The sequence below is a fragment of the Meleagris gallopavo genome, chromosome 15 (assembly GCF_905368555.1).
Source record: "Meleagris gallopavo chromosome 15, MGAL_WU_HG_1.1, whole genome shotgun sequence".
Taxonomy (NCBI): domain Eukaryota; kingdom Metazoa; phylum Chordata; class Aves; order Galliformes; family Phasianidae; genus Meleagris; species Meleagris gallopavo.
This window is the reverse complement of record NC_139418.1, coordinates 8,017,577-8,039,223: the sequence shown is the minus strand read 5'-3', so window position 1 is coordinate 8,039,223 and position 21,647 is coordinate 8,017,577. Positions and strand designations below refer to the sequence as shown.

At 56.7% G+C, this 21,647-nt stretch overlaps 1 protein-coding gene and 1 long non-coding RNA gene across 9 annotated transcripts; one reads left to right on the top strand and one right to left on the bottom strand.

Annotated features, from left to right (window-relative positions):
• Positions 1 to 6,093: 6,093 nt before the first annotated feature.
• On the bottom strand, positions 6,094 to 7,936 carry LOC146543327 (uncharacterized). The gene is made up of 2 exons (XR_014886585.1): positions 7,801 to 7,936; positions 6,094 to 6,651 (listed from the first exon to the last, which is right to left on the bottom strand). It is a non-coding gene; the product is annotated as an uncharacterized LOC146543327 (long non-coding RNA).
• On the top strand, positions 7,360 to 19,818 carry ARHGEF37 (Rho guanine nucleotide exchange factor 37). 8 transcript variants are annotated; one of them, XR_014886584.1, is made up of 15 exons: positions 8,716 to 8,870; positions 9,100 to 9,249; positions 10,514 to 10,728; positions 11,142 to 11,265; positions 11,358 to 11,505; positions 12,254 to 12,453; positions 13,313 to 13,443; positions 13,920 to 14,024; positions 14,849 to 14,959; positions 15,641 to 15,970; positions 16,140 to 16,268; positions 16,770 to 16,965; positions 17,392 to 17,564; positions 17,898 to 18,263; positions 18,352 to 19,818. XR_014886584.1 is itself a non-coding variant. In XM_085236782.1 (14 exons), the coding sequence occupies exons 3-14, from the start codon at positions 10,525 to 10,527 to the stop codon at positions 18,105 to 18,107; spliced, it is 2,061 nt and encodes a 686-aa protein (XP_085092908.1). In that variant the 5' UTR covers positions 7,360 to 7,825; positions 7,890 to 7,993; positions 10,514 to 10,524; the 3' UTR covers positions 18,108 to 19,818. The 8 variants fall into 8 exon arrangements, 7 of the variants coding, with proteins under 7 accessions (XP_085092908.1, XP_085092909.1, XP_010717233.2 ...); XM_085236782.1 differs by lacking the exons at positions 8,716 to 8,870; positions 9,100 to 9,249 and adding exons at positions 7,360 to 7,825; positions 7,890 to 7,993 and having other exon boundaries at positions 17,898 to 19,818; XM_085236783.1 differs by lacking the exons at positions 8,716 to 8,870; positions 9,100 to 9,249 and adding exons at positions 7,360 to 7,825; positions 7,890 to 7,993 and having other exon boundaries at positions 10,426 to 10,728; positions 17,898 to 19,818.
• Positions 19,819 to 21,647: the final 1,829 nt, after the last annotated feature.

Sequence of the window (21,647 nt, the reverse complement as noted above, 5' to 3'; positions counted from 1 at the left end):
TTTTTAGCAGGGCTTGTGGTGCTGGAGAACATGGCTGGAGAGGAGCTGCTCGTGCCAGGAGGAGCCAAATCCAGCTTGTGCTGGTGATTCCAACAGAGGAGACTGTACCACCACAGGCATAAGTGAAGTGACTTTGTCTCAAATTCAAGAAGTGGGGACCTGAAAGAGCCCTGGGTGTCTAGGCTCAGTAATGCTACTTGGGTTTTAATTCCCCTCGGAAAAAATGAGACTGGTAGGAGGGACTGGGGCCCCACAGCTCTGGGGCCATAGGAAGAAAATATCCATGAACTGACAGCACCATTGCCAAGCTGCACAAGAAGTTGGATGGGAAATTATGTGGCCTGGGACGTTCTTGGCTGCTTGGAGTGAGATTTTTTAAGCACAGCCGGAAAAGGGGGATTTTCAAGTAATTTTGGTGATTCACAGGAAATGCCATTACTGCACAGCTGATGCTCTACCAGTGCACTTGTTCCTGGAAGACTTTCCTGCAAAGTTTCCCTGGCGAGGTATTGCTGCCAGGAGTGGTGCCTGCAGGCTGCTTGGATTGCCTGGGCTCTGCTGCAGAGCTCTGAGCATCCAGCCAGCCAGAAAGGTTTGGAGACATGAGAGCCCTGCATGTTTCTGCTTTCCTTTAGGTCTGCAGGCAGGAGGAGGAACAGCAGGTCCTTTTGTTTGGCACACTCCCCAGGGACAATTTGCTGAATGGCGGTGAAGCTGAGGTCGAACTTTTCCATGATGTCAGACTTGAAACCACTTGGAGTATGCTGGTGAATGCCTTGTGAGGTGAGGCAAGAGGCTCCCAGGAAGTTATGGGACAAAGGACGTAAATGGCAGCGAGGCTGATTCATGGCTTGTCATATCCGTGGCTACGTCAAGTCCTCAGCAGCAGCTTCTCTGGCACTGGTTAATTTATTACGCTGCTAGTGAGGAGTGCTGATATTTGGCTTCCACACCACACTTCCACTGCTGCAATCACTCAGCTTCAAATCACCAGGGTGAGTCTTCTCTAACGCAAAGTAACTCAGCTTGTGGACGGTGGCTGATACACATGGGCTGCCATCAATCTTCCTGAGTATAATTACTTGAACAATTTTAGGCAGCATGGATTTCATGCATGCCATGTGCACTGGTGCAGGATGCAGAGGGGGACGGGAGGAGCAGAACAGGCAATGCAGGATTTGGCCATACTTCATGGCTGCTGCTGCTCTCCAGTGGCAGGAGCCAGCCAAGCACAGTCTGTCGCTCTGGGTTCACCATTCCCTTTCTGAAAGCTCTGGCTTTTCTTGGCACATTTTGGGAGGGAGGACCCTGAGCCAAGAGCAGAGGTGAAGTACTATGCTGCCCCCAAGCCCCATGCAGCAGGGACCCTCCCACTGCCACCCACCTCCAGGATGTCAGAGCTCTCACAAGCTGTTCTTGGAGCAGAAGCTAGCACTCGAGCAGATTGCAGATGAGGGACAAAATCAAGGGCTGCTGAGTCTGGTGATTTTATTGCTCACGGCACATCATGTGATGGCTTTTATCAGATCTCCTCAGGGGTCATGGAGCTGGTCCTGCGCAGCCAGGAAAGTACAGTTCTTTATAGATTTTTGGAACTAGCTGCTTCCTCCTATGATTAGGATAAAAAACCCTCCATGATTAATAGCATCCCAGAGAGCATGGGGAGCAAGGTGTAACAGAAAGGAGCCCCATCCCTACAGGGCCTTGGTAAATGTCTCTGGTTTCTAGGCAGACTGTTCCCTAGGCCATCCAGATGTCTAGGTTCTGGGGAGATTCACAGCAGAGCTCCTGCAAGGTGCCAAGTGTGGGCCCATCTCTCACATGCCATGGCAAATGGACTCAGGCTGGCACACCCAATTCCAGACAAGTGGGTTGTCTGGGGCTGCAACCCCTTTCACGAGTGTGTCCTCCCAGTTCAGCATTTGCTCACATCTCATTCATTCTGGCAGTCACCTGCAGACCTGAACATCTCTGCTCAATGGAGCTGCTTTTCATGCTATCCAAAAGCTAATTTCTGTTGAGATCAGCAAAGCAGGGGCCGAGAGATGCTGCTTGATAATGCTTGAATTTATTCTCTCCCCTCCTCCAAAGATTATCACGAGCTCCAGTTCATTTGCGCTTGTGAAAAGCACAGGGTGGAAAGTGCCAGATAAGGGGAAAGGCTCATCACATGTTGTTGCCACAGTGCAGGAAACATCGCTAACAAATCAATCAGCCCCTTGACGTGCACGGCCCAGCTCCGCATCTCTGGAGCAGCATTCACGCCGTGCGGGTCTCACTTTATCACAAGGGGCTGAGGGAGCAGATGACAAGCATGCAGGCTGTCCCACTTTGATGCTTCAAAGAGCAAGCTCTTTCAAGGGCTCCTTTACTGATGGCCCTTCAGCTAATTTTAGCTCCAATGAGCAGTAGCTTAGCACAGCTCAAAGGAGCGGGACTGTAAAAGCAGGAGCTCCAGGCACACGACATTGGCTCTGCATGCCCTCACTGTGAGGTCTTCCTTACAACCGTGGGAACTCGAGATTCTGCTCTGAAATCCTGAAACTCATATTTACCTTGCTGAATTCAGTAGCGCCGTCTGGGTATGCCAGCACGCAGATCAGACCCACCTGGCAGCAGGCAGGCAGAAGACACTGGAGTCAGTGGCCATGTCCAAGCTCCTGCCACATGTGAACTGACTCAAACTCTCATGAGCATTAAGTGGGGGCAAATAGGCATGCAGGCTGGAGATGGAGGCTGGACTGAGTCTTAGCTAAAAAACATTTTAAAAATGATTTTTGTAACCTGAATAAATACTGTAGCTTCCATGAATTCCCATGCTCTTTCTCTCCACCCTATCTCAAAGACATCACACAGTTAGCAGCAGATTACTTGCTTTTGCCATGTTGTATGTGGCCTGAAAATGCAATGGAGACAGAGCAGAGGAATGCTCCCTGCCATGAAGTGTTCCAAAAAGTGGTTCAAGAAGAATAATGGACTCCAGCTGATTATTACCAACTGCTCTGTTAAAAGCAGACCTCACGATGGTCTGTATCTCACGCTGTGGAGCAGCCTTCCTGCAGTGGCTGTGTCTTGGAGTGTCTTGGAGCAGCCAGGCTCAACCTGCAGGTGAGGACCCCAGGTGTTCCCAGGAAGCTGCTGGGTGCATGGCCTCACCATGCTGCCCAGTGGGACACATCCAAGGCCGTATGACAGCTCACCCTGGCCAGATGCCGGCAGAGGAGCAGTCAGGCTGCAGCAACAGTTGCCAGGTGCAGAGCCCAGCTCCCAGCAGTCCTGCAGCCTTCAGGAAGAGATGCTGGCTCTTTGTGTTTAATAACGCAGCAGATTTTTCTTCCATGAATTCATCCTGTTTAAACGCTTTACATCTGTCACATCCTGTGGCCAGAAGCTCTGCAGTTTAACTATACGTTGCACCAAGAACCACTTCCTTTTTGTTGTGTTAAACTTCCTTCAGGTAGTTTCAGCTGGAGCCCCTACTCCTGCTTCAGAGGAGACAGTGCACAGTCCCTCCCTCCCTTTACGTGCCTGCCAGGACCACATGGCTCTGTCTCACAGCCTCCCACCCATCCCTGCTCCCAGCCATGGAATTGTTCCTCACCCTGAGGCTGCTGCAGGGCTTTGGGCACTCACACTTCCCTTCCCTGCTCCATCTTTGTGACATGGAGGCAACAGGAAAGGCAGACATGCACACATCCTCCTAAGCTGTTGGCAGTCACGGTCATTTTGCTATTCCTCCTCTTTCTCAGAACATTCATTTTGGGATGAAAATCTCAAATCAGGCATGTTTGGGTCAATGTTGCCTGCAGTGATGCAGGCTCTGGGCACACAGTGGTTTCTCGTACAGAGGAAGGAGACTCTGCTGGCAGCCCCAGAGAGGGCATCGGCTGCAGCCCAGAGCACAGGCCAAGCACAGGGAGCCCTGTGAGGCCAGGAGCCAGGAAAATCGGTCTCCAGAGAGCCTGATAACGAGCAGGAAGAAAACATAGCTGTCGTTTTGCATCAAGGCTCCTAGGGGGAGCAAGGGCACACTGCGAGTGGCCTGCTTGGTGCTGCTGAACGTGAAGCTGCTGCTGGCTGGTGGGGCTGAGCTTTTTTGTGCCTCCAATCAGTTCTCTCTGTGCAAAGATACCTGGGGGCTAAATCTCTGGTGCGCTCTTCTATGAAGAACCAGCACATTACCTGCTGTGGTGTGTGATGAGAGAAGGACGCATCCCCTGCCACAAGCCCCCTTCCAAAAAACTGGGCATGCTGGTTTCCTACCAGCTATGGGGTGGCTTGCACAACCCATTCCAGTCCAGGCAGGAGCCTGGGGATGCTGGAGAGCCCTGGATGCCCCCAGGACTTGCCTTGGCCAAAAACAGGACCCAGAGCTTGGCAGAGAGCTCAGAGGCCTTGAGGCTGATGGCTCTCCACCATCACAGCCTGGGAAGCCAGGCCTGCAGCTGGCACATAGGCTGGTGACTCGAGGGGTGGAGAAGCTGGAACTGGTATCATCTAACAGGATTAATAATGGAGATGTCCCTTCTGACACTGCCATTGCCTTGTGGCTGGATGGGATGAAGGAATTTCTGCTGACCCAGCATTCTTGAGCTCGGTGCTGTCATGTTGGCAGGAAACTCCATGTTGCTGGAAATGTCCACATGGAAATGCCAACCTTGAGAAAGAGGAAGCCCAGAGGAAGAGAAGCCCAGGCATCAAACTGTTCCCCTGGGAAGGCTTCCCCAGCCCATTGCATGGTGCCCACCCCGCCCTTCACCGCGGTGCCTGGGACATCCTCGCCATGCCCTGAGCCTCAGCACCCCAGTTAAGTTTCATGGGAAGAGTCTCTGACCCCAGTAGTGAAACAAACACACAGTGCTCCCTTTCAGGAGAGTAGCTGCTGTGCTCACTTGTGGCAGAGACACAAGTCCCATCAAATCAAAGACACTCCCAGTTACGTCAGTGGAAAAAGGAATGGAGAGCTTGCTCACAAACTGGATTGGCAGCTTCAAAGGCTGCCTCCCACCCTTTGTTCCTCCAATGAGCAAGAGTAGCTATCTCCTGCAATGTGTGCTGCACAGGGAGCAGCTATTGCCATGCCTGCAGAGCAGCCACTCCTGCAGGATCCTGTCCAGAGCAGCAGATACTGATGGGACTCTGGAGGTGGTCAATCCCGAAGAAGGTGCCTCTGCAGAGCTCCTCACGCCCTCACCTTGCACAGCAGAGCCACTGCACCCTGGATGAGGTGTGGACAGCAGGGTGCCTGGCTGCTTCTTGAGGGCACCTGGAGGAGGCAGCTCCCTGGTGACTTGGCAGCTGCAGGAACTGCACAGGCAGGCAGACACATCCTCCATGGCTGCAGAGCACCAGAACCCAGAAGCAGCTCAGTGTGTGTAACCTTGATGAACAGGGATGGGAGATCTTGCAAACCATGGCCCTTAGAAAATAAGCCATTTGCCACCTAGCTGACAGTAAACTGTTCTCCTTCACCAGCAGGAACACCAGCACAAAAAGCAGCCACAAGCAAGAAAAGGCTCCAGATCAACAGTCTTGGAGATTTTAGGGTAGGGAAAACAATGCAAGGCAGCAAGGACGAGGAAGGCGGGAGTGAAGGGCCATAGAGGCTGGTAGACGTGAAGCCTCAGGCTGTAAATGTGGGACAGGAGATGTGAGATGCTGCAGACCTGGAGAGGGTGAGAGGAGCTGACGCTCCTTACACAAAGTAGATCTGTCTTGATGGTTGGGCTCGATAATCTTAGTTGTCTTTTCCAATCTCAACGATTCTATGTTCTTCTTAGGAGGGTTGCTCTTTGCATTGGATTCACCGCAGTGGGGAAAGAAAAGTCCACGGGAACAAAGAGTGAAACCCACAGCCTGGGAGGAAGTGCGAGGGGCAACAGTCTGAGCTGCTACTCCATCTCATGCTTCTTTTGCTGGGCACCAGGGCGTGTGCTGTGGGATGACAGCATGGAGGTGATGGCCCAGGTAAAGCAGTGACAGCGATGTCCAGCCACTGCCAAAGAGACCTCCAAACAGAGCAGAGAAGGAATACATGACACAGCTAAGCCAAAGACAAGTAAACCTTTGGCCCATAAATAACCCCTTTAGAAATAAAGAGCTGACTCAATTTATTCTGCATGGATCAAATTCTATCTCCTTATTTTTAGCCTCCGCTCTGCCTCATGGTGGAGGCAGTGCCCCCCAGTGCAGCCTGCAGCCTGCAGCTCCTTCCTGCAGCAACTGCTGCCTGTTGGAAGGCCCTCATACAGCGTGGGGGTAATTACTGTGAGCAGGTGTGCTTCCCTTCCGTGGTGGACTTAGGTACAGGTTACATGGACTGGAAAGAGAAGAAGAGAGAAATGGAATGACATCTACGTGGTTTTTCATGTGATGCTTATGCTAATGACCAGCTCAGATATGAAGTCCTGTGAAAATACTTAACTTTATGGCACTTGCCTCCTTGCCTTAGCACCTTAGCTTGGATTCCCATGCTTCACTGCACACATGAGGAACCGTGCTTGAGGCAAAGTCCACTTCCCAGAGGTGCAGTGTGGGAGGAAGCTCTGTGATTAGGACGCACCTGCCACCTGCTTCTTGAACAGTTGTTTTTTTTCTGTGTGTTTTCACTTCCAACGTGAACGGCTGATAGCAGTGTGTGGTGATGAAGCCCTTTCAAGACAGGAAAGAAATCCAAAGAACAGTAATAATGGAAAAGATTAAATAAAGGAAACACTGCTTTCTTGTGCAAACGTGCTGCTCTGAGGAGAACCCCTGCCTGCTGCAATTGGGCATACCCAGGGCTGCTGCACTTTGCACGGCTGGAAGTTGTGCCTGCTTCCTGAGCAAGCCCTGACTAACGCACAGCACATCTGCTGCGTTCCCACAGAGCCCCCTGATGGCTCCAGCTTCCAACTGAGCTACCTGAGCCTTAACCTTTCGTGCAGTTGGGAAAATCCCTCTGCTCTGGACTATCAGCTGCAAACAGCTCTCCAGGAGTGATTCAGTTTGGTGTGAGATGCTGGGAGGCTGCCCTCCCCTCTGGACGCTCCTGCTGCAGCTGTGGGCGCAAGCAGAGCCAGTGGTGTGTGGGGGTGACCCTGGAGAAGCTGCGAGCAAAAACAGGCATGCACCGACGTTGCACAAACCAGGGAGCCCAGCAGGAGGAGGCAGTCCTGCCCTGCCCTGCCGCCTCCGCAGTGCTGCGCCCTTCTGCGTGCCTCCCCGTGCCATGCTGCTGGATCACATGTCTGCAGGGTCTAAGGCCACAAGGCTACAACAGCCATTGCCAACGGGGTGGAGAAGAGACCAGGGCCCTTTAGATCGGCTTATCGAAACCTGGAAACACAAACAATTGTGCTAGACCAGCATGCACCTATTTGCTTTTCCTTGTAACCAGAGCCTGGCAGTGGCAGCCAGCCCACTCCCATGCCTTCCTGACTCCTGGTGAGCCCTGGAGTGGTGACAGCACGTCTGCATGGAGCTGTGCAGCTCCAGCTTGGGGCTGGATAGGAGGAGAACAGGGCTAGCAGCACAACAGGAAGGAAACTGCTCACACTGGGGAAAATCACTTGGCAGCACAGTGGTCTTGCAAGGAAATCACCCTAGCTGTGCTATCAAACATCTGAAAATACTGGCTGGAATTGAAAACATGCCGGGGGGAACACCCACAGCATGACCCATGTGAGGCGGAGCAGACAGCCGGGAATGCTGCCCCACTGCCCTGGCTGCTGGGGCAAGGGACGTGCTGGGAGGAGAGCGCTGCCAGCCACGGTGTGTCACGGCACCGGGCGCTGATAGGAGCCAAAGGCATTGACGTACCTCCACGGCTTTGTTGGATGTGGTGGTAAGTGTGCCTGCCTGAGGATGGAGCCGGGAAGCTCCTGACACTGCTGAGATGCTGTCTCCAGGGCCACCTGGCTGGGTGTTCCGCTGCTCCAGAATGTACCTGGCTGAGGCTTGAGTCGCTGCTGCGGGGGAGAAAGAAAATCTGCATCCCTGCGGTCAGAGCCAGGTAAGGCTTTTGCTGCCAGCCCCTTGTGAGTTGCTTGCACTCATGGCCCCATCCCCGCGTGGCCATGTGTCTGTCCAGTGTGCCCCTCTGTAAGCCACTATGTGTGTCCTTTCACTGTGCCACTTCTGGATGCTGTGTCAGCCTGGAAAAATCCAGGTGCGGCTGTCACCTCCCTGTGGTTGGATGGGACGCGCTCGGGGCGGTGGGAGTTGGCTGTGCATCAGCTGCTGCCGTCTCAATAGCTTGTTTACAAGGATGCAAATACTTCACAAGCGAAAAAAAACCTGCAGCCCGAAACGTCCCTGAGTCCCGGTGGCACCGTTTCGTCGGCTATATTTGGACTTTTCATTTCGGCCTTCTCCGAACCCCGTTCTGCGACTGAGCGGCAGGGCAGCGCCAGCAGAGCGGGTGCCCGGGCGCCGCACCGGGCCGCGCCGGGCAACTCCAGCCCCGCACAGCCGGGAGCGAAGCCATAAACAAACAGCCGCGGAGCGCCGGGTCGTACAGCAGCGGGGAGCTCCGCACCGCCTCGAGCCAGCCGCAGCCGGGAACCCGCAGCCGGAGCTCCGCAGCCGCTGCGGGGCTGACCCGGCTTGGCGCTCGGGCACCGGCTGCAGGCGCGGTCTCCCCACCCCCCCGCCGCCGCTCCTCTCCTATCAGACCCGGGGGGGGCATCTGCGGGCGGTGCGGAGCCGCCGCTGCCGCGCTCCTCCTCGCCGCTCCCCCGGGCGTTGCGGGCGGGCCCCGGCCGGACCTGTCCCCTCTCGCCGGGGGCCGTCCCGTCCTCCCGTGCCACCCTCGGCCAGCGGCAGCGCGCCGCCACTGACCTCCTCCCGCCGCGCCAGCGCGGCCGCGGCTCCCGGCGCCGGCCCTGCAGGTAAGAGAGGGGTCGGGCCCGGGCAGGGGGGTATCGCGCACCGGGGCGCTGCGGGGTGGGAGCTGGGGCCCGGCAGCCCCCGCCCTCCCCCGGGTGCAGCTCTCCTGCAGGGATGCTCCGAGGCAGCAGCGTAGCGCCGATCTGTAGGCAGGCCGAGGGGAGAGCCGGCGAATCAAACCTGCTGTCAGAGCGGCTTCTTTTTAATTTTGTTGTTTCTCCGCCGTTTCAGATGGGGGCGCAAAGAGGTTTCCCGGCCTGGGAGCCGTTCCCGGAGCATGGGAGCACGGGGGTCCCCGTATCGGCACGGGGACCGGTGGCACTCAGTGCTTGGTCCCTCGAGCTGCAGCCAGCGAGGAGTGGGACAGAGCTGCACAGCGCGGTGGGTCCGAGCCCTGCCTTCCCCTCGGCATCTGTCTGCCCCACTGCCGTGCAGAGCTCGAAGCACTTCCAGCCCCGGCCCCAATCATCTGCTGGTCTCTGGGGTACATCCCACTGTCTGGGGACCTCCGAGGCACCCAGTAGAGCGTGGAACATGTCCTGTGGCAGCCACAGATACATAGGAGGTTGGGATGACAGCTAGCAGGGTAGAGTTCTATAAAGCAGGCAGAGTCACCGTGCCTGCTGTCTTAGTGCATGTATTTGTGTTCTTGCCAAGCCTAGCTCTCCTCTAGAGCAGCTGTGGGCATTTGCCAGGCAGGGGCACTCACTGCTGCAGCAGCCAACATTTGCTGGAGCAGCCCCCAGCTGAGGCTGTGGCTCAGCTCTCTGTTCCCACCACATGCACCAGGGCTGTGCAGCTGTGCAGGAGGCCAGGCTGCCATAGTCTGGCTGCGTCTCAAGGACTCACGCTGCCCAAGCACAGCACTGTCAGTGCTGCCTGGAGTGCTGTGCCTTTCTCCTCAGCACCAGCATAAGCAGGGGATGTTCCCTGAGAAGGAAATGCTGTGAACCAGCTCCCACATTTTGTGCTCTCTACAAGAAGAGAGGGAGCCAGAGCAGCACTTCTGCAAAAAGCACTCTCAGCACCAGGGGCTCCCGGTGCCTCTGGCACAGGCACTCACGCCTTTGCCCACTTCTCCCCCCAATTTGTAAATCAGCTCTCCCTCCCATAGAAAAGCCTGTTGTTCAGGCGTCACATAAACACTCTTTGTACTTTGAAAAAGACACTTGAATGCAAGGCAGCACGCCAGGCACTGCTGAGCAGTGACAGCCAGCCCGAGCAGTGCTGGAGAGGGCACGGAGGTGGCGGAGCCCTGTGCTCCTCTCGGGGAGGGCACACAGCTGGTGCTGGGGTGCTGCTCTGGCCGCTGGGATTTAGGCACAACTGCTCAGCATGTCCCCATCTGCCTCACGTGGGCGCCTGCCCTTGACAGCCAGCCTACTTTTCACTCTCGGCATTTTATAGTTTTATGATTTTGGAGTATTGCCCTATCCATCCAGACCTTATCAGTGGTAGGAAAGCCTTGCTTGTAGATGTGGATGGCTTGTTGTCCCCTGGAGCAAGTGTGTGTCCCACAGATGTGCCCATGGAAGTGCTCTCTGTCCCCTGGCATAGGTGGACCAAGTGTGAGCACCGAGCTGGACACCAGAGCACCAGTCCCTGTGGCTGCAGCTCAGCCCCTGACCCAAGCTCACTCTTGCAGAGCATCTTGACATGGCAAGCACCCATGCAGAAGAGCCACTTGCTGAGGACACAGCCGACCATGATGCACACATCTATGAGGAGGTGATGCTCTGTGAGAGGATGGAGCACAGCCAGCGGCTGGCTGTGGAGGAGCTCATCACCACTGAAGCCAGCTATGTGCACAACCTCCAGCTGTGCCTGTCCGACATCCGGGCACACCTCCAGAAGAAGCAGGTGAGAGGCCGTGGGGTGAATGTGCTGGGAGCAGTGGGGCTCCCAGATCTCAGCAGGGCTGATGCTGAGGACAGCTGGGAGGTCACTACCTGCGCCCTGATCCTTCCAGCCCCCCCAACTGCCCCCATCAGGCAGGGTTATGGGTTGAACAGACATTATGTCTTAGCCAGTTACAACCATCCGAAGGCTTTAACTCTGCATCTGTAATGCTAGAAAGGCCTTGTCCTGCTTGGGAACAAAGCCAGGTCTTATCTCCAAACGCCTCTTGAAATGGAGCGTTTCCAGCTCCTCAGATGTCACATGAGGCTGCTGGAAGGACACTGGTGTTGAGAGAGTGCAGATGATTCCACAATGCCAGGTCCACCTCCATCTCATCTATTTGGCTTGTTCTGGGGCAACTGTGTTCCTTCCAGCTGCCTGGTCTTGACCTGGAAGGACTCTTCTCTAACATTGATGACATCCTCCATGTCTCCAGACGGTTCCTGAGGGGACTTCAGGACACTGCTGCCCAGGAGCATGAGCAGCTGCTCAGCATCAGTAAGTGGAAAGCAAACTCATACTGTATGTGGGGAAGAGACCCCTTCCTATAGAAGAGAACTGTCCCATCCAGCCTGATCCTCCTCCTCCAGGCACTCTGTTCCAGGAGTTCAAGGAGGAGATGGAGATGGTCTACAAGATCTATTGTGCTAGCTATGAGCATGCCCTCCTGCTGGTGGAGAGCTACCGCAAGGACCCCAGGCTGCAGGAGGAGATCATGGAGACCCTGACCACGACAGTGTAGGTACCCACTACCACCCCCTCTCTAGTGGCCTTGCCCTTCTCCTCTCTAAATGAGCTCCCTTCGTGGATGGTACCTGCCCCGGGGTACTTAGCTGAGTGCCACATCTTCACAGCATTGTGTGGTGTAGCTGCTGGCAGCCTCTCCTGCATCCTCTGAGGCCTGTCAAAGAAGCACTACAGTTTGGGAATCTATTATGATGGACTCCAAACCTATGGTGGGGTGGCACCCATGGCTCCTGCCTGCTCCTTCCCCAAAAGGGGCTGTGCCACAGAGAACATGCATTCCCCAGTATCAGCAGAGAGATAGGCTGGCCCCAATGGATGTGGAGGTTCCCTCCTGCCCCATCAGGATGGTCACAAACACTACAAGCCACTGGCATTTCCTCCTGCTTGGAGTGCAGATGATGTGCTGGAGAGAGGGGATCTGTGCACACAGCCTGGAGTGTCTGTCCTGCACCTCTCAGCCAGTCAAGCACAGTTCTGTTCAGGAGCACCAGATGCCTGCTCAGGCCTGTAACTGCCTTTGGGGTTGGTGGGGATAGCACACCGGTGAGCGCTGCCTGGGGGTGCACAGCTGGGGTTCATGGCCAGAAATCCAGGCACAGCTCACCTCTGGATCCCAGGCAGCAAAGCTTTCTCGGTGCTAGAGAAGGGCCGGGTTATCCCCAAAATGCTTGCTGAGAAGCCCAGAGGAGCATCAGGGCTGTCCTCCGCACCAGCCTCATCCAGTTCCCCCCTCTTTCAGGCCTCACACGAGCGCCTCGGACCTCAGCTTCTTCCTGGTGATGCCAGTGCAGAGAGTCACCAAATACCCACTGCTGCTGGGCAAGATCCTGGAGAACACCCCTGTCAGCACCAGCACTCACGCGGCCCTCGCTGCAGCCGTGCGTGCCATGACCCAGGTCAATGCCAACATCAATGAGTACAAGCGGCGCCGGGAAGTGGGTGAGCAGGGGCACATTTCAGCAGAGGGCATGGCACAGGCAGCGGGCGTCTGGGGAGGCTCAGTTCAACCCTGATTGCGTCCCATTGGTGTTGCAACTGATTCCTATTCGTGTCAGTTCAAAGCTCTCCCTTTCTCCTGTCCTTCAGCCATCCTGCCAGGTGGGGCTGCAGGCTGGGCTGCGTCCCAGCAGCTCCTGGCACTGTGGTACCTGGCTCAGGGAGGGTGCTGCGCTCTGGGCAAGCTGCAGGAGCAGGGTGGCATAGGAGCGAGCACAGAACTGGTCCATCTGCATTCCTTGGGCTGGGGAATTGAAGGAGCAATCCTGCCCTTGGGACAGGAGAAATCAAGCTCCCCACAAATGCGAGCTCACTCTGCTTTTTGGTTTTCATGGTAGTTTCCCTGGGGCTGCCCTTGTTTGATGTGGGTTGTGCTTATTCTGTTGATCAGCCCCAGCCTTGCTGCTGTTCTCGCCTTACTTTTTCCGTTTCACCCGTTCAGGCTGCTGCCATAAAGCTTCTGCAGCCACATTGTTCTCTTGATCACACCAGCATCCCAACAGCTGCCCCAGCACCGTGCAGCGAGGCTGCTGAGCTGCAGGGCTGTGATAAGGGCATGCCTGCCTGCAGAGAACAGCCAGGACACAGCGCTGCAGGAGCCAGATCTGCACTGGTTACTGGTTTGCTGGCGGCCGCAGGCAGGATTTCTGGTCCCAGAGCACTGTTGTCCTATGTTTGAAGGCCAAAGCACCCTCGGGGTCCCGCTGTACAGATGAGCAGCTGTGTGAGCAGCCCCTCACCTCGGGGCCGCCAGGCCGCTCACCAACATCTCTCCTCCCCCTCCCGTGTCTCCCCGAGGCAGCCACCAAGTACAACAAGGCTGAGCAGCTGACGCTGCGGGACCGCTTCGCTCGGCTCAACACCCACTCCATCGCCAAGAAGACCACGCGGCTGAGCCGGCTCCTCATGCACGAGGCCGGCATCGTGGCCAAGGTGCGAGCCTACCTCCCTCCTCTGCCGCTTCTGGGGTTTTCCTCCTGCACCGAGGCAGGGAGAGCCGAGCCCGGTGCTGACACCCAGCGGCCTGTGCTGTCGTGTAAGCCCACATCCGCTGTTGTGGCTGTTGGTCCCCAATTCTAGCTGCTATGCAGGCACAGACCTCCCTCCTTGCCTCATGAGTATCAAAGGGGAACATTTTGACCTCTGAAAGCCCTTCAGACCCGTAGAGCATCCCAGCAAAAGGATGCACACCCAGTGACGCGGAGCACTGCTTGCAGTTAGGGCATTTTCCCCAGCGCCACATCCCATGTAGTGCCCAAGCACCCCGGATCGTGGCCCTTGTCAAACTCCTGGAGCCCCTCAGGGTCTCCCCAGCTCCAGCTTCAGGCTGCAGCTTGTGTTGGCATCACCTCTGCCCCCACCCCTCCCTGTTCTGCCTGCACAGAGACAAGCTGCCCCTTGCCTTGCAGACAGAGGACAAGGAGTATGATGACCTGGAAGAGAAATTCCAGAGCGTGGCATCCAGTGTGGCTGCACTGAAGGAGAACGTGGCATCCTACCTGAAGCACTTAGAGGTAAAACCCTGACTGTGTGCAGGCAACTTTCCCCATCCAGGCCTCAGGACCCTGTCTGAGAGCTGCAGAACACCCCCAAGCCCTCTGCAAACAACAGCTGGAGGTGCTCAGGGATTTGTGTTTCTCGGCTGAAACGTGTTGCTGTGCTGGGGACCTTACAGCCTCAGAAGATTACTTCCATCCACAGGAGGCTGAAATGAAGCTAAGGCTTCATTGGCAGAGCTGGGTGTCAGTTGAGAAAAGTCAATCCTTATGCTGATCATTATTTCAAAGTATCAGATAGCTGGAAGTGCTCATTGTTGTTCAGCCTGGAAATTCTTGCTTTACCAGGTATAAGGCACAAGTGTCCCCAGATGAGGCATGGCAGCAGACTTCCCTTCTGAGTGACCTGGGTCAGTAATTGCTGTAATTTTCTCATAGAGATCCTTCAGGCTGTCTGAAGGAAATTAAAGCACGAGTGATGGCAAAAAGACTGTCAGGAAGATCTCAGGAAATGGCAGAAGGGTCAGAGAGCACCAATGTGAGGATGGAAAGACCTTGGCCTGAAAATATTGAGAACGGTTCCCCACACTGGGATGAGATGAAGGAAAAGGGGACAGAATGACTCCTTGTAGCCCAAACAGTGCATAAAAAGAGAAGAACACAGGAGGACGGCAGTCTGTGTGCTTGTGAGATGTGTCAGGGAATGGCTGTTCCTTCTCCCCCTTATATTTGTGTGCAGAACATGTATGGAGGGAAGCTCCCATGCTGTGGGATAGTTACGGGATGCTGCACGGTGCTGGGCAGCTCCCAGAGGCCTGCCCTGATTGCTTTCTCCCTTCCAGGCGTTCCTGCTGCCCACCCCACACAGGTGTGAGCTGCAGATGGAGGAGGGCCCTGCCCAGCAGTACCGCCGCCTCGCAGAGCACCTCCACTGCGCTGTGTTCCCGGAGTTTGTGAGTGCTCCTTCTTTGCAGAGCTCCTTTGGGATCAGAGCCAAGCATCTCTCACACCTCCTGCCAGGGCTGCCAGGGCAGGGGAAACAGAGAGTGGGGTTCAGAGTGGCCCGGTGCAGGGAGCATCCTTATCAACATTCAGCTTTGGGAGCCCATCAGCATTCCGTAGATGGTGTCTGCTATCTCATTGTAAGCATGGCCAGGATGGGCTTCCAAGCAGTGCAGGGTGAGGCAGGGCAGACAGATCCCCAGACTGGATGCCCTATAGGGAGCACCAGCCCTTCCCGTGCCCATGCTGCACAGGGTGGGACACAGGGTTAGCACTCAGATCGTGGGCTGAGGACATCTGTCCAACCAGGGCTCTCTGCTGGGACATGCACTGCACCAGCCCGTGGGACAGTGTACATGTGGGTACATCTGGACTTTTGCTGGGGCAGCCCAAGTTTTGAATCACGGCATACATGACTGCTTTACTAAGGGCATGTTTTGGTTAGCATCCCATGTGCATTCAGGGAAGGGTGCCTCACAAGCACCCACTCCACACAAGTCCCCCAGCAGGGGGGCCTTTTGCCTCTTCTAAAAGGCCCAAGCCTTTTCTAATGCATAAGACGGTGTTGCATGCAGACAGTGGGTCCTGTCCAATGGGGTTCCCATGGAAATTTGGGTTTTGTCATCCCACAGAGGCGCCGCCTGGACAGGCTGGTCTGGCAGCCCCTCTGCAGCCTGGCAGAGATGCTGGTGGGGCCGCAGCAGCTGGTCAAGAAGCGCCTGGACAAGCTGCTGGACTACGAGGAGATTCAGGAGAGGAAGAGCGAAACGGGCAGCGTGACGTATGATGAGGAAGCAGCCATGAACACCTATCTGGCCATCAATGCCCTGCTTGTGGCTGAGCTCCCGCGCTTCAACCAGGTGGCCATGCAGCTCCTGGGACAGCTCCTGGGCTCTTTCTGTGTCCTGCAGCAGGACTTGGCCGCAGAGGTTCTGCATGAGACTAAAAAGGAACTAGAGCAGGTGAGAGGAGGAGAGCGGGTGTCCTTGTGCTCATCGAGGCTTGCCTGTTTTAGCTGGGTTCATCCATCTCCCCTTCTAGCGGGGCTGTGGGGCTGTGGGCTCGGGGCAGGACCTATGGTAGCTCTGGTGAGCTGGTTGCATCCCACGCTGACCTCAGGGTCCTTCACAGATGCCCCATGGCCACATGCTGCTGCCCGCTTTCTGGAGGATGGTGGAGGACACCCTGCAGCAGTCAGGAGTTCAGCTCTGTACCTTCATCCAGGCGTTTGAGACTGTCACACCAAGCCCTGTGCCACAGGTAGCTGCTGGAAATCATAAACTCAAGGTTGGAAAAGACCATTAAGATCATCAGGTCCAACCACCAACCCATCTCCACCATGCTCACTGACTATATCACTTAGTGCCACATCACAGTTCTTTGACACCTCCAGGGATGGTGACTGCACCACCTCCCTGGGCAGCCTGTGCCAAGGGAAGGGCTGACAGTGAGGAGGAGCTGTGTTTGAGACCTCGTGGTGCAGGATGCTGGGGGGAGGTTGGCTCACACAGTCGCACAGAGGATCCCCGCAGCCACAGCGCTGCTCCAAAAGAGGCTGTCTGGGAATAACCAGAGCTGGAACAGCCTCAGCTTTTCTGGTTCTGAGCACTGGTATCCAAATTGTGAGGAAGAGCAGATAGTGTGGAGAGGTTTCTCTAAGCACCCGTTGGAACGTGACCACATGATGATAGAACATGCTCACAGAGGGCCTCAGTCTCCTGTGTCTGACTGAGTGCTCCTGTGTCTCTTGTTCCCCTCCAGCCCCTGAACTCTGCTGAGGAGCGGAAGGTCCTTTCCCTTGTGAGCAAACACGGCCCAGACAAACTTTACCAAGTGACAAGCAACATCAGTGGCAGCAAAGACATGGACCTGACTTTGCAAAGAGGGCAGATTGTGGCTCTGCTGCAAAGTGTGGATACTAAAGGCAACAAGGGCAGATGGCTGGTGGATGCTGGAGGTACTTTTAGCATTGCAAGGAGGCACCAGGGTCAAAAAACAAACCCAAACCACTTCCTCAGCTTGGATGAAACAGTGAGCCATTATCTCCTGGGCCCTCCTTTCCAGGGCTGGCTCAGCCCAAACCCATCTGTGCTTTGCCAGCTACACCTGTAGCCATTGGCTGTAGATCTTTGGTTTTCCCATTTGTTCCCCAAAAGAGCACTTGTGAAGTGTAAAGGCTGGGAAAGGAGAGTCCTGTCCATCAGAAGTGTCTTGAAACCCATTATTTGGGGTTTTGCTCTGGATGTACCCTAGCGATGGACACGTTTAAGTGGGGCTACTGTGCTGTGCCAGCCTACAGCCAAGTTCCCCTCCCTTCTCCTCCAACCCATCCTATGTGTGCCAGGTTGTGGGACCCCATGACCTGTGTGTGCATGTTCTCCAGGTCCCCGAGGATTTGTGCCTGCTGCCAAACTCCAGCCCTATTGCCTGGGACCAAGCCAGCAGCCCAGGATGCAGATGTCAGCCCTGGAGAGTGGCACAGAGAGAAGGCGACATTCTTATGTGTCACCTGAAGCTCCTAAACCCCAGGTGGCCACGTTCACCCCAGCTTTCCAGGTGAGAGGAGAGGACAACACAGGGCTGTTGCCAGTGACCCTGATAGCTCTCTGCTTGTGGGCAGGGACACAGACCTGTTTTTCCAGCACACATACAACCATTCATGTGCAGCTGTGTGCCTTGCAGGAGTGTCACAGCCGCCTGGGTAAGGCTGAGGTTTGCCTTGCTGGGACTTGGGGTAGACAGAGCAAGGGAATTGTGCACTGGGGGTCTCCATGTCCCTATATTGATGTCCTTGGTGTCCCCTCTAGGTCCTATCCTGCCATGTATGTCCCTTTGCTTCCTAGCTCTGTCTCTTGCTAAGTGCTTCCTCCTCTCCTCCTGCTCTCACAGGTGGTTGCTGGCTTCTCCTTCACAGCACGCAGCCCACAGGAGCTCAGCCTGCAGGCAGGGCAGCCCGTAGTGGTGCTGGAGCCGCACGACAAGAAGGGCAGCACCGAGTGGAGCCTGGTGGAGGTGAACGGGCAACGGGGCTACGTGCCCTCCAGCTACCTGCTGACAGTCCCTGTGCAGGAGCCCGTGGGCTGGAGTCTGCCCGTGTGAGCAGCACCAGCGCAGCACCCGATGGCTTCGTGCTGCTCACGGAGGAGAGCTGTCCGATTGGCACCTGATGAGCTCGTTGCTGAGGGAGTGGCTGCACAGCCCTGGCCTGGAGAAGCAGCAGAATGTGGCCCAGGGGCTGTGGGTCCACGGTTGCAGGTGGGGAGATGTGCTTTGTGCCGCTGTGCACAAGGGCAGGAAGGTGCGAGGGTGCCACGTCCATGTGCGTTTGCTTCTTGCTGGGCAGCATGGAGAGAAGACTTGGGATGGAGTGACATGTGGCTGCAGCTCTGCAGGGATTCGTTTTGGTGAGAAAGAGAAAAGTAGTGGTGATGAGAGAACCATCCCTGAGTAAATCACGTCTGAGCTGCAAAGGCTGCAGTGCTGCAAACGGGGCTCCGGCCTGACACGTGTCTCTTGGAGACGTGCTCTCCGCAGAACGGGTGGGGTGACGCTCCCCTGTGCGCACCCACACGGCCCAGCGCCATCTGGGCACTGGGCTGTCCCCGAGGCCAGCGCTCCGTCCCCTTTCGGCCACCAAGCCCTGCTGCTGGGCCCTGCACTGCGGTGCGGTGCTGCCGAGGGCCGCTGACGCTCCCGGCGCGAGAAGCGCTCTGTGTGCGACCGCGGCTCTTGGCCGTGCCGGTGCAGGACTCCGGTGCCGTAGCCGTGCCCGGCCCTGTGCCACGCCGGGGCTGCGCGGCCGCGAGGTGGCGGAACTGTCCCGGCACCGCTCGGCTCAGCACCGCAGCGCCGCGCCTCCCGCCCGTGGCTCCTCCGGGATCTTCCGTTCCCAATCGCGTCGTGTCGAACCTCGCTGCCCGCGGACGTTCCCTGCAGATGCTCTCCCCGGGACGTGCGCTGTAATGTGGTGTGAGGACGCGGGGCACCGACGTCCCTCGCTTCTCCCATTGTGTCACCCCAACCGGTGACACGGAGGCTCCGGCTGCTCCCTCGGGGTCAGCGCGGGGCACGGGTCCCTTCCAGCCTAACCACGAGGAAGAATAAAGGGCACAAGCGTGCCTTTAAATAGCGCGGTGAGGACACGCTCTCCCGAGAGGAACGCTCTGGCCGGGCTGGTGGAACATGCCAGTGCCAGGGGGGCGGCTCCTGGCCAGGTGCCCACCTCAAGGTCAGGCATAGCCCAGAGCAGCAGCACGGCACCAGCCTGGGGTTTCAGCGTGCGCAGGGCTGTGGTGGCAGTGGAGCTGGGTGGCACTGCTGCCCACAGCCTCCACTGGCCAGCAAGGGACTCGGCACTGGCACTGCGCCTGAGCTGATTCATATCCTGGACGTGCTGGCATTTGGATGGTGTCCACCCAGAGGGTGCGACAACAAGGATCAGATCTGACCTGCTGGCCCTGGGCCGGCTTGTTTGTGTGCGAGGCGCACAGTGACCGAGGCATGGCTGGCATCACCAAGGGAAGAACGGCATCCATGCAAACTCCAAGCCTGGGTTCCCAAACCTGGGTCCATCCCAGGGACGCAATGTGTGGCAGGGCTGCGGTGTGCAGGGAACGCAGGGCTGGATGCAGAGCAGCACATGCACAGGATCCCAGGACCTAAGGTACCTGCAGTGCTGCTCTGCTGGGGGGGCTGAGCCCTGCAGATGGTGGCCACAGGGCCGGGAGATGGGAGCACAGGCATGAGCAGCACTGCTTGCTCCCGTCTTGCACAGCCAGCACCTGAATTGTTTAATAAAGTGTGAAATTGCTTTCATGCTCTGCTACCTTTGCAGACACGGACCATCATTACTGCCTCCCTCCCACCCCCCAGCCAGCCGCTAGCTGCTGCTGAAGTCCCCGCTGTCACAGAGCTGCCAGATGAGCTGCTGGCTCACATGGCGCCCAGCTCAGCTCCACAGCACAGCCACAATGCACCGTTCCCTTCTTCTCAGCCCCATAGCAGAGCTCCACTGCTGTGAATGCAGAAACAAAGCCATGTGGCTGGGTTTGGGCTGCACACTCCATTTTTCCCCCCGTTCCCCTCTTCTGATGGCCCTGGGGATGCTGAGAGATGGTGCACACTGCAACATCAGCCTCTGCTCTGCAGGGAACACAGGACTGCCCCACTGCCAAGGTGGACCGATGGCTTTTGAGCCACCTGAACGTGCTCAGAAACCATTTGCAGTCTTAGCAGAGATAATCAATCACTGTGCTCCTGCTCTGGGCCTAGCTGCTGAGGATAGCTCTCCAGAGCTGAGGGCTGGCAAGGCTGGGGAGGACTGTGCTGCCAGCAGGGGAAACATCCCCTGGAGGGGACACAGATCTCTGCTCTTTCCTTCCTGCAGGAGGGCGGTCTGTGCCCCTCTGAGACAGGAAATGCCGAGGGAGCCAGGCGTGGGATGGATGCAGGGATCTGCAGGAAATGCCAGGCAACAGAGATACTTTGCCCCAGGGAAAAGGTGTCATGTTCTTCCAGCCACTGATAAAGTTAAACCCTTGATCTTGTTAAAGATTTAGTCCAGAAGGCGAGTTTAGATAGGACATGCACGCTGCTGGCACTGCCCAGGCACAGGGACAACTCTGCTGCTCTCCTTCCTGTGGGAAGGCTGCAAGGCTGCAGGATCAGCCCTGTCCCAGGCACAACAGCATCAGAGCAGAGAGCATCACAGCCCTCAGCTCTGCCGTGCTGCAGAGGTGGCATGGGGCGAGCGGGGGAAGGCTGGGTACAGCCTGGCATCGTGGAGCCCTGCGCCCCGTGCCCGGCTCTGGGTGATGGAGTGGTGCCCCGTAGCTCACCCTGCGCTGTAACCCTATAGCCCACGCTGCCCCTGCCACCTACTTGTGCTGCAGCTCAGCCAAATGCCGTGGGTGGGGGGAGGCTCTGTGCCACCGTGCTGTCAGCCTGCTCCTGACGTGAAATGAGTCAGCTGGAGCAGTCCTTACTGCTGCTACCCATCTCGGATAGCCGGGTGCCCCCCCACCGTTCCCCATATCCCTGCTGTGTCCCTGCAGCCCACAGCCTAGGATGGCGGTCCTGGAGCAATGCACCCTTCTCTCCCTGCCTGTACCTCCTCCCCTGGCAGCAGCCCAAGGCAGAGCCCTGCAGGCTGTCCCCTCCCCAAGGTGACCCTGCTGGCGGGTGTGCTGTGCTCCTCGGGGCTTTCCTGAGAGCACCTGAGGTGAAGGCAGCGTGCGTGGCAGGAGGTACGTGTGTGCAGGGCACAGGCTGCTGGGTTTGCTGACAGCTGCCCACAGTGACAAATGGCCTAAACCCATATCCCAAGGGCTCCTGCTGCACCTGTGGGTGGCCGCTCATGGTTGTCACAGTGGTACCCAGGACTGTAAGGGCATCCCAAATCCCCCAGGTTCTGTACATCCAAGCAGCTCCCAACTATAGGTGCGCGCTGCTGACAAAAACTCCCTTTGTGTGCTCAGCATCCCGGCTGGAATTCACCTAAACACACCCCAGGGAGGAAGGGATGGGTGAAGGGTGGGGGGAGGAAAGCTGCCTGCTGTTTGTTTTTGCTAATGAAGGCCCATAATCAAATCATTTCAATTTTAATTGTAAAGCCAGCAGGCAGATTTCTGTCTCCAGATG

Excerpts from the sequence above, each read along its gene's own strand:
- ARHGEF37 (XM_085236782.1), top strand. The coding sequence starts at position 10,525 with ATGGCAAGCACCCATGCAGAAGAGCCACTTGCTGAGGACACAGCCGAC. Across the intron at positions 14,025-14,848 it reads CCTACCTGAAGCACTTAGAG|GCGTTCCTGCTGCCCACCCC; the intron begins GTAAAACCCTGA and ends TCTCCCTTCCAG. Across the intron at positions 17,565-17,897 it reads CGTTCACCCCAGCTTTCCAG|GTGGTTGCTGGCTTCTCCTT; the intron begins GTGAGAGGAGAG and ends CTGCTCTCACAG.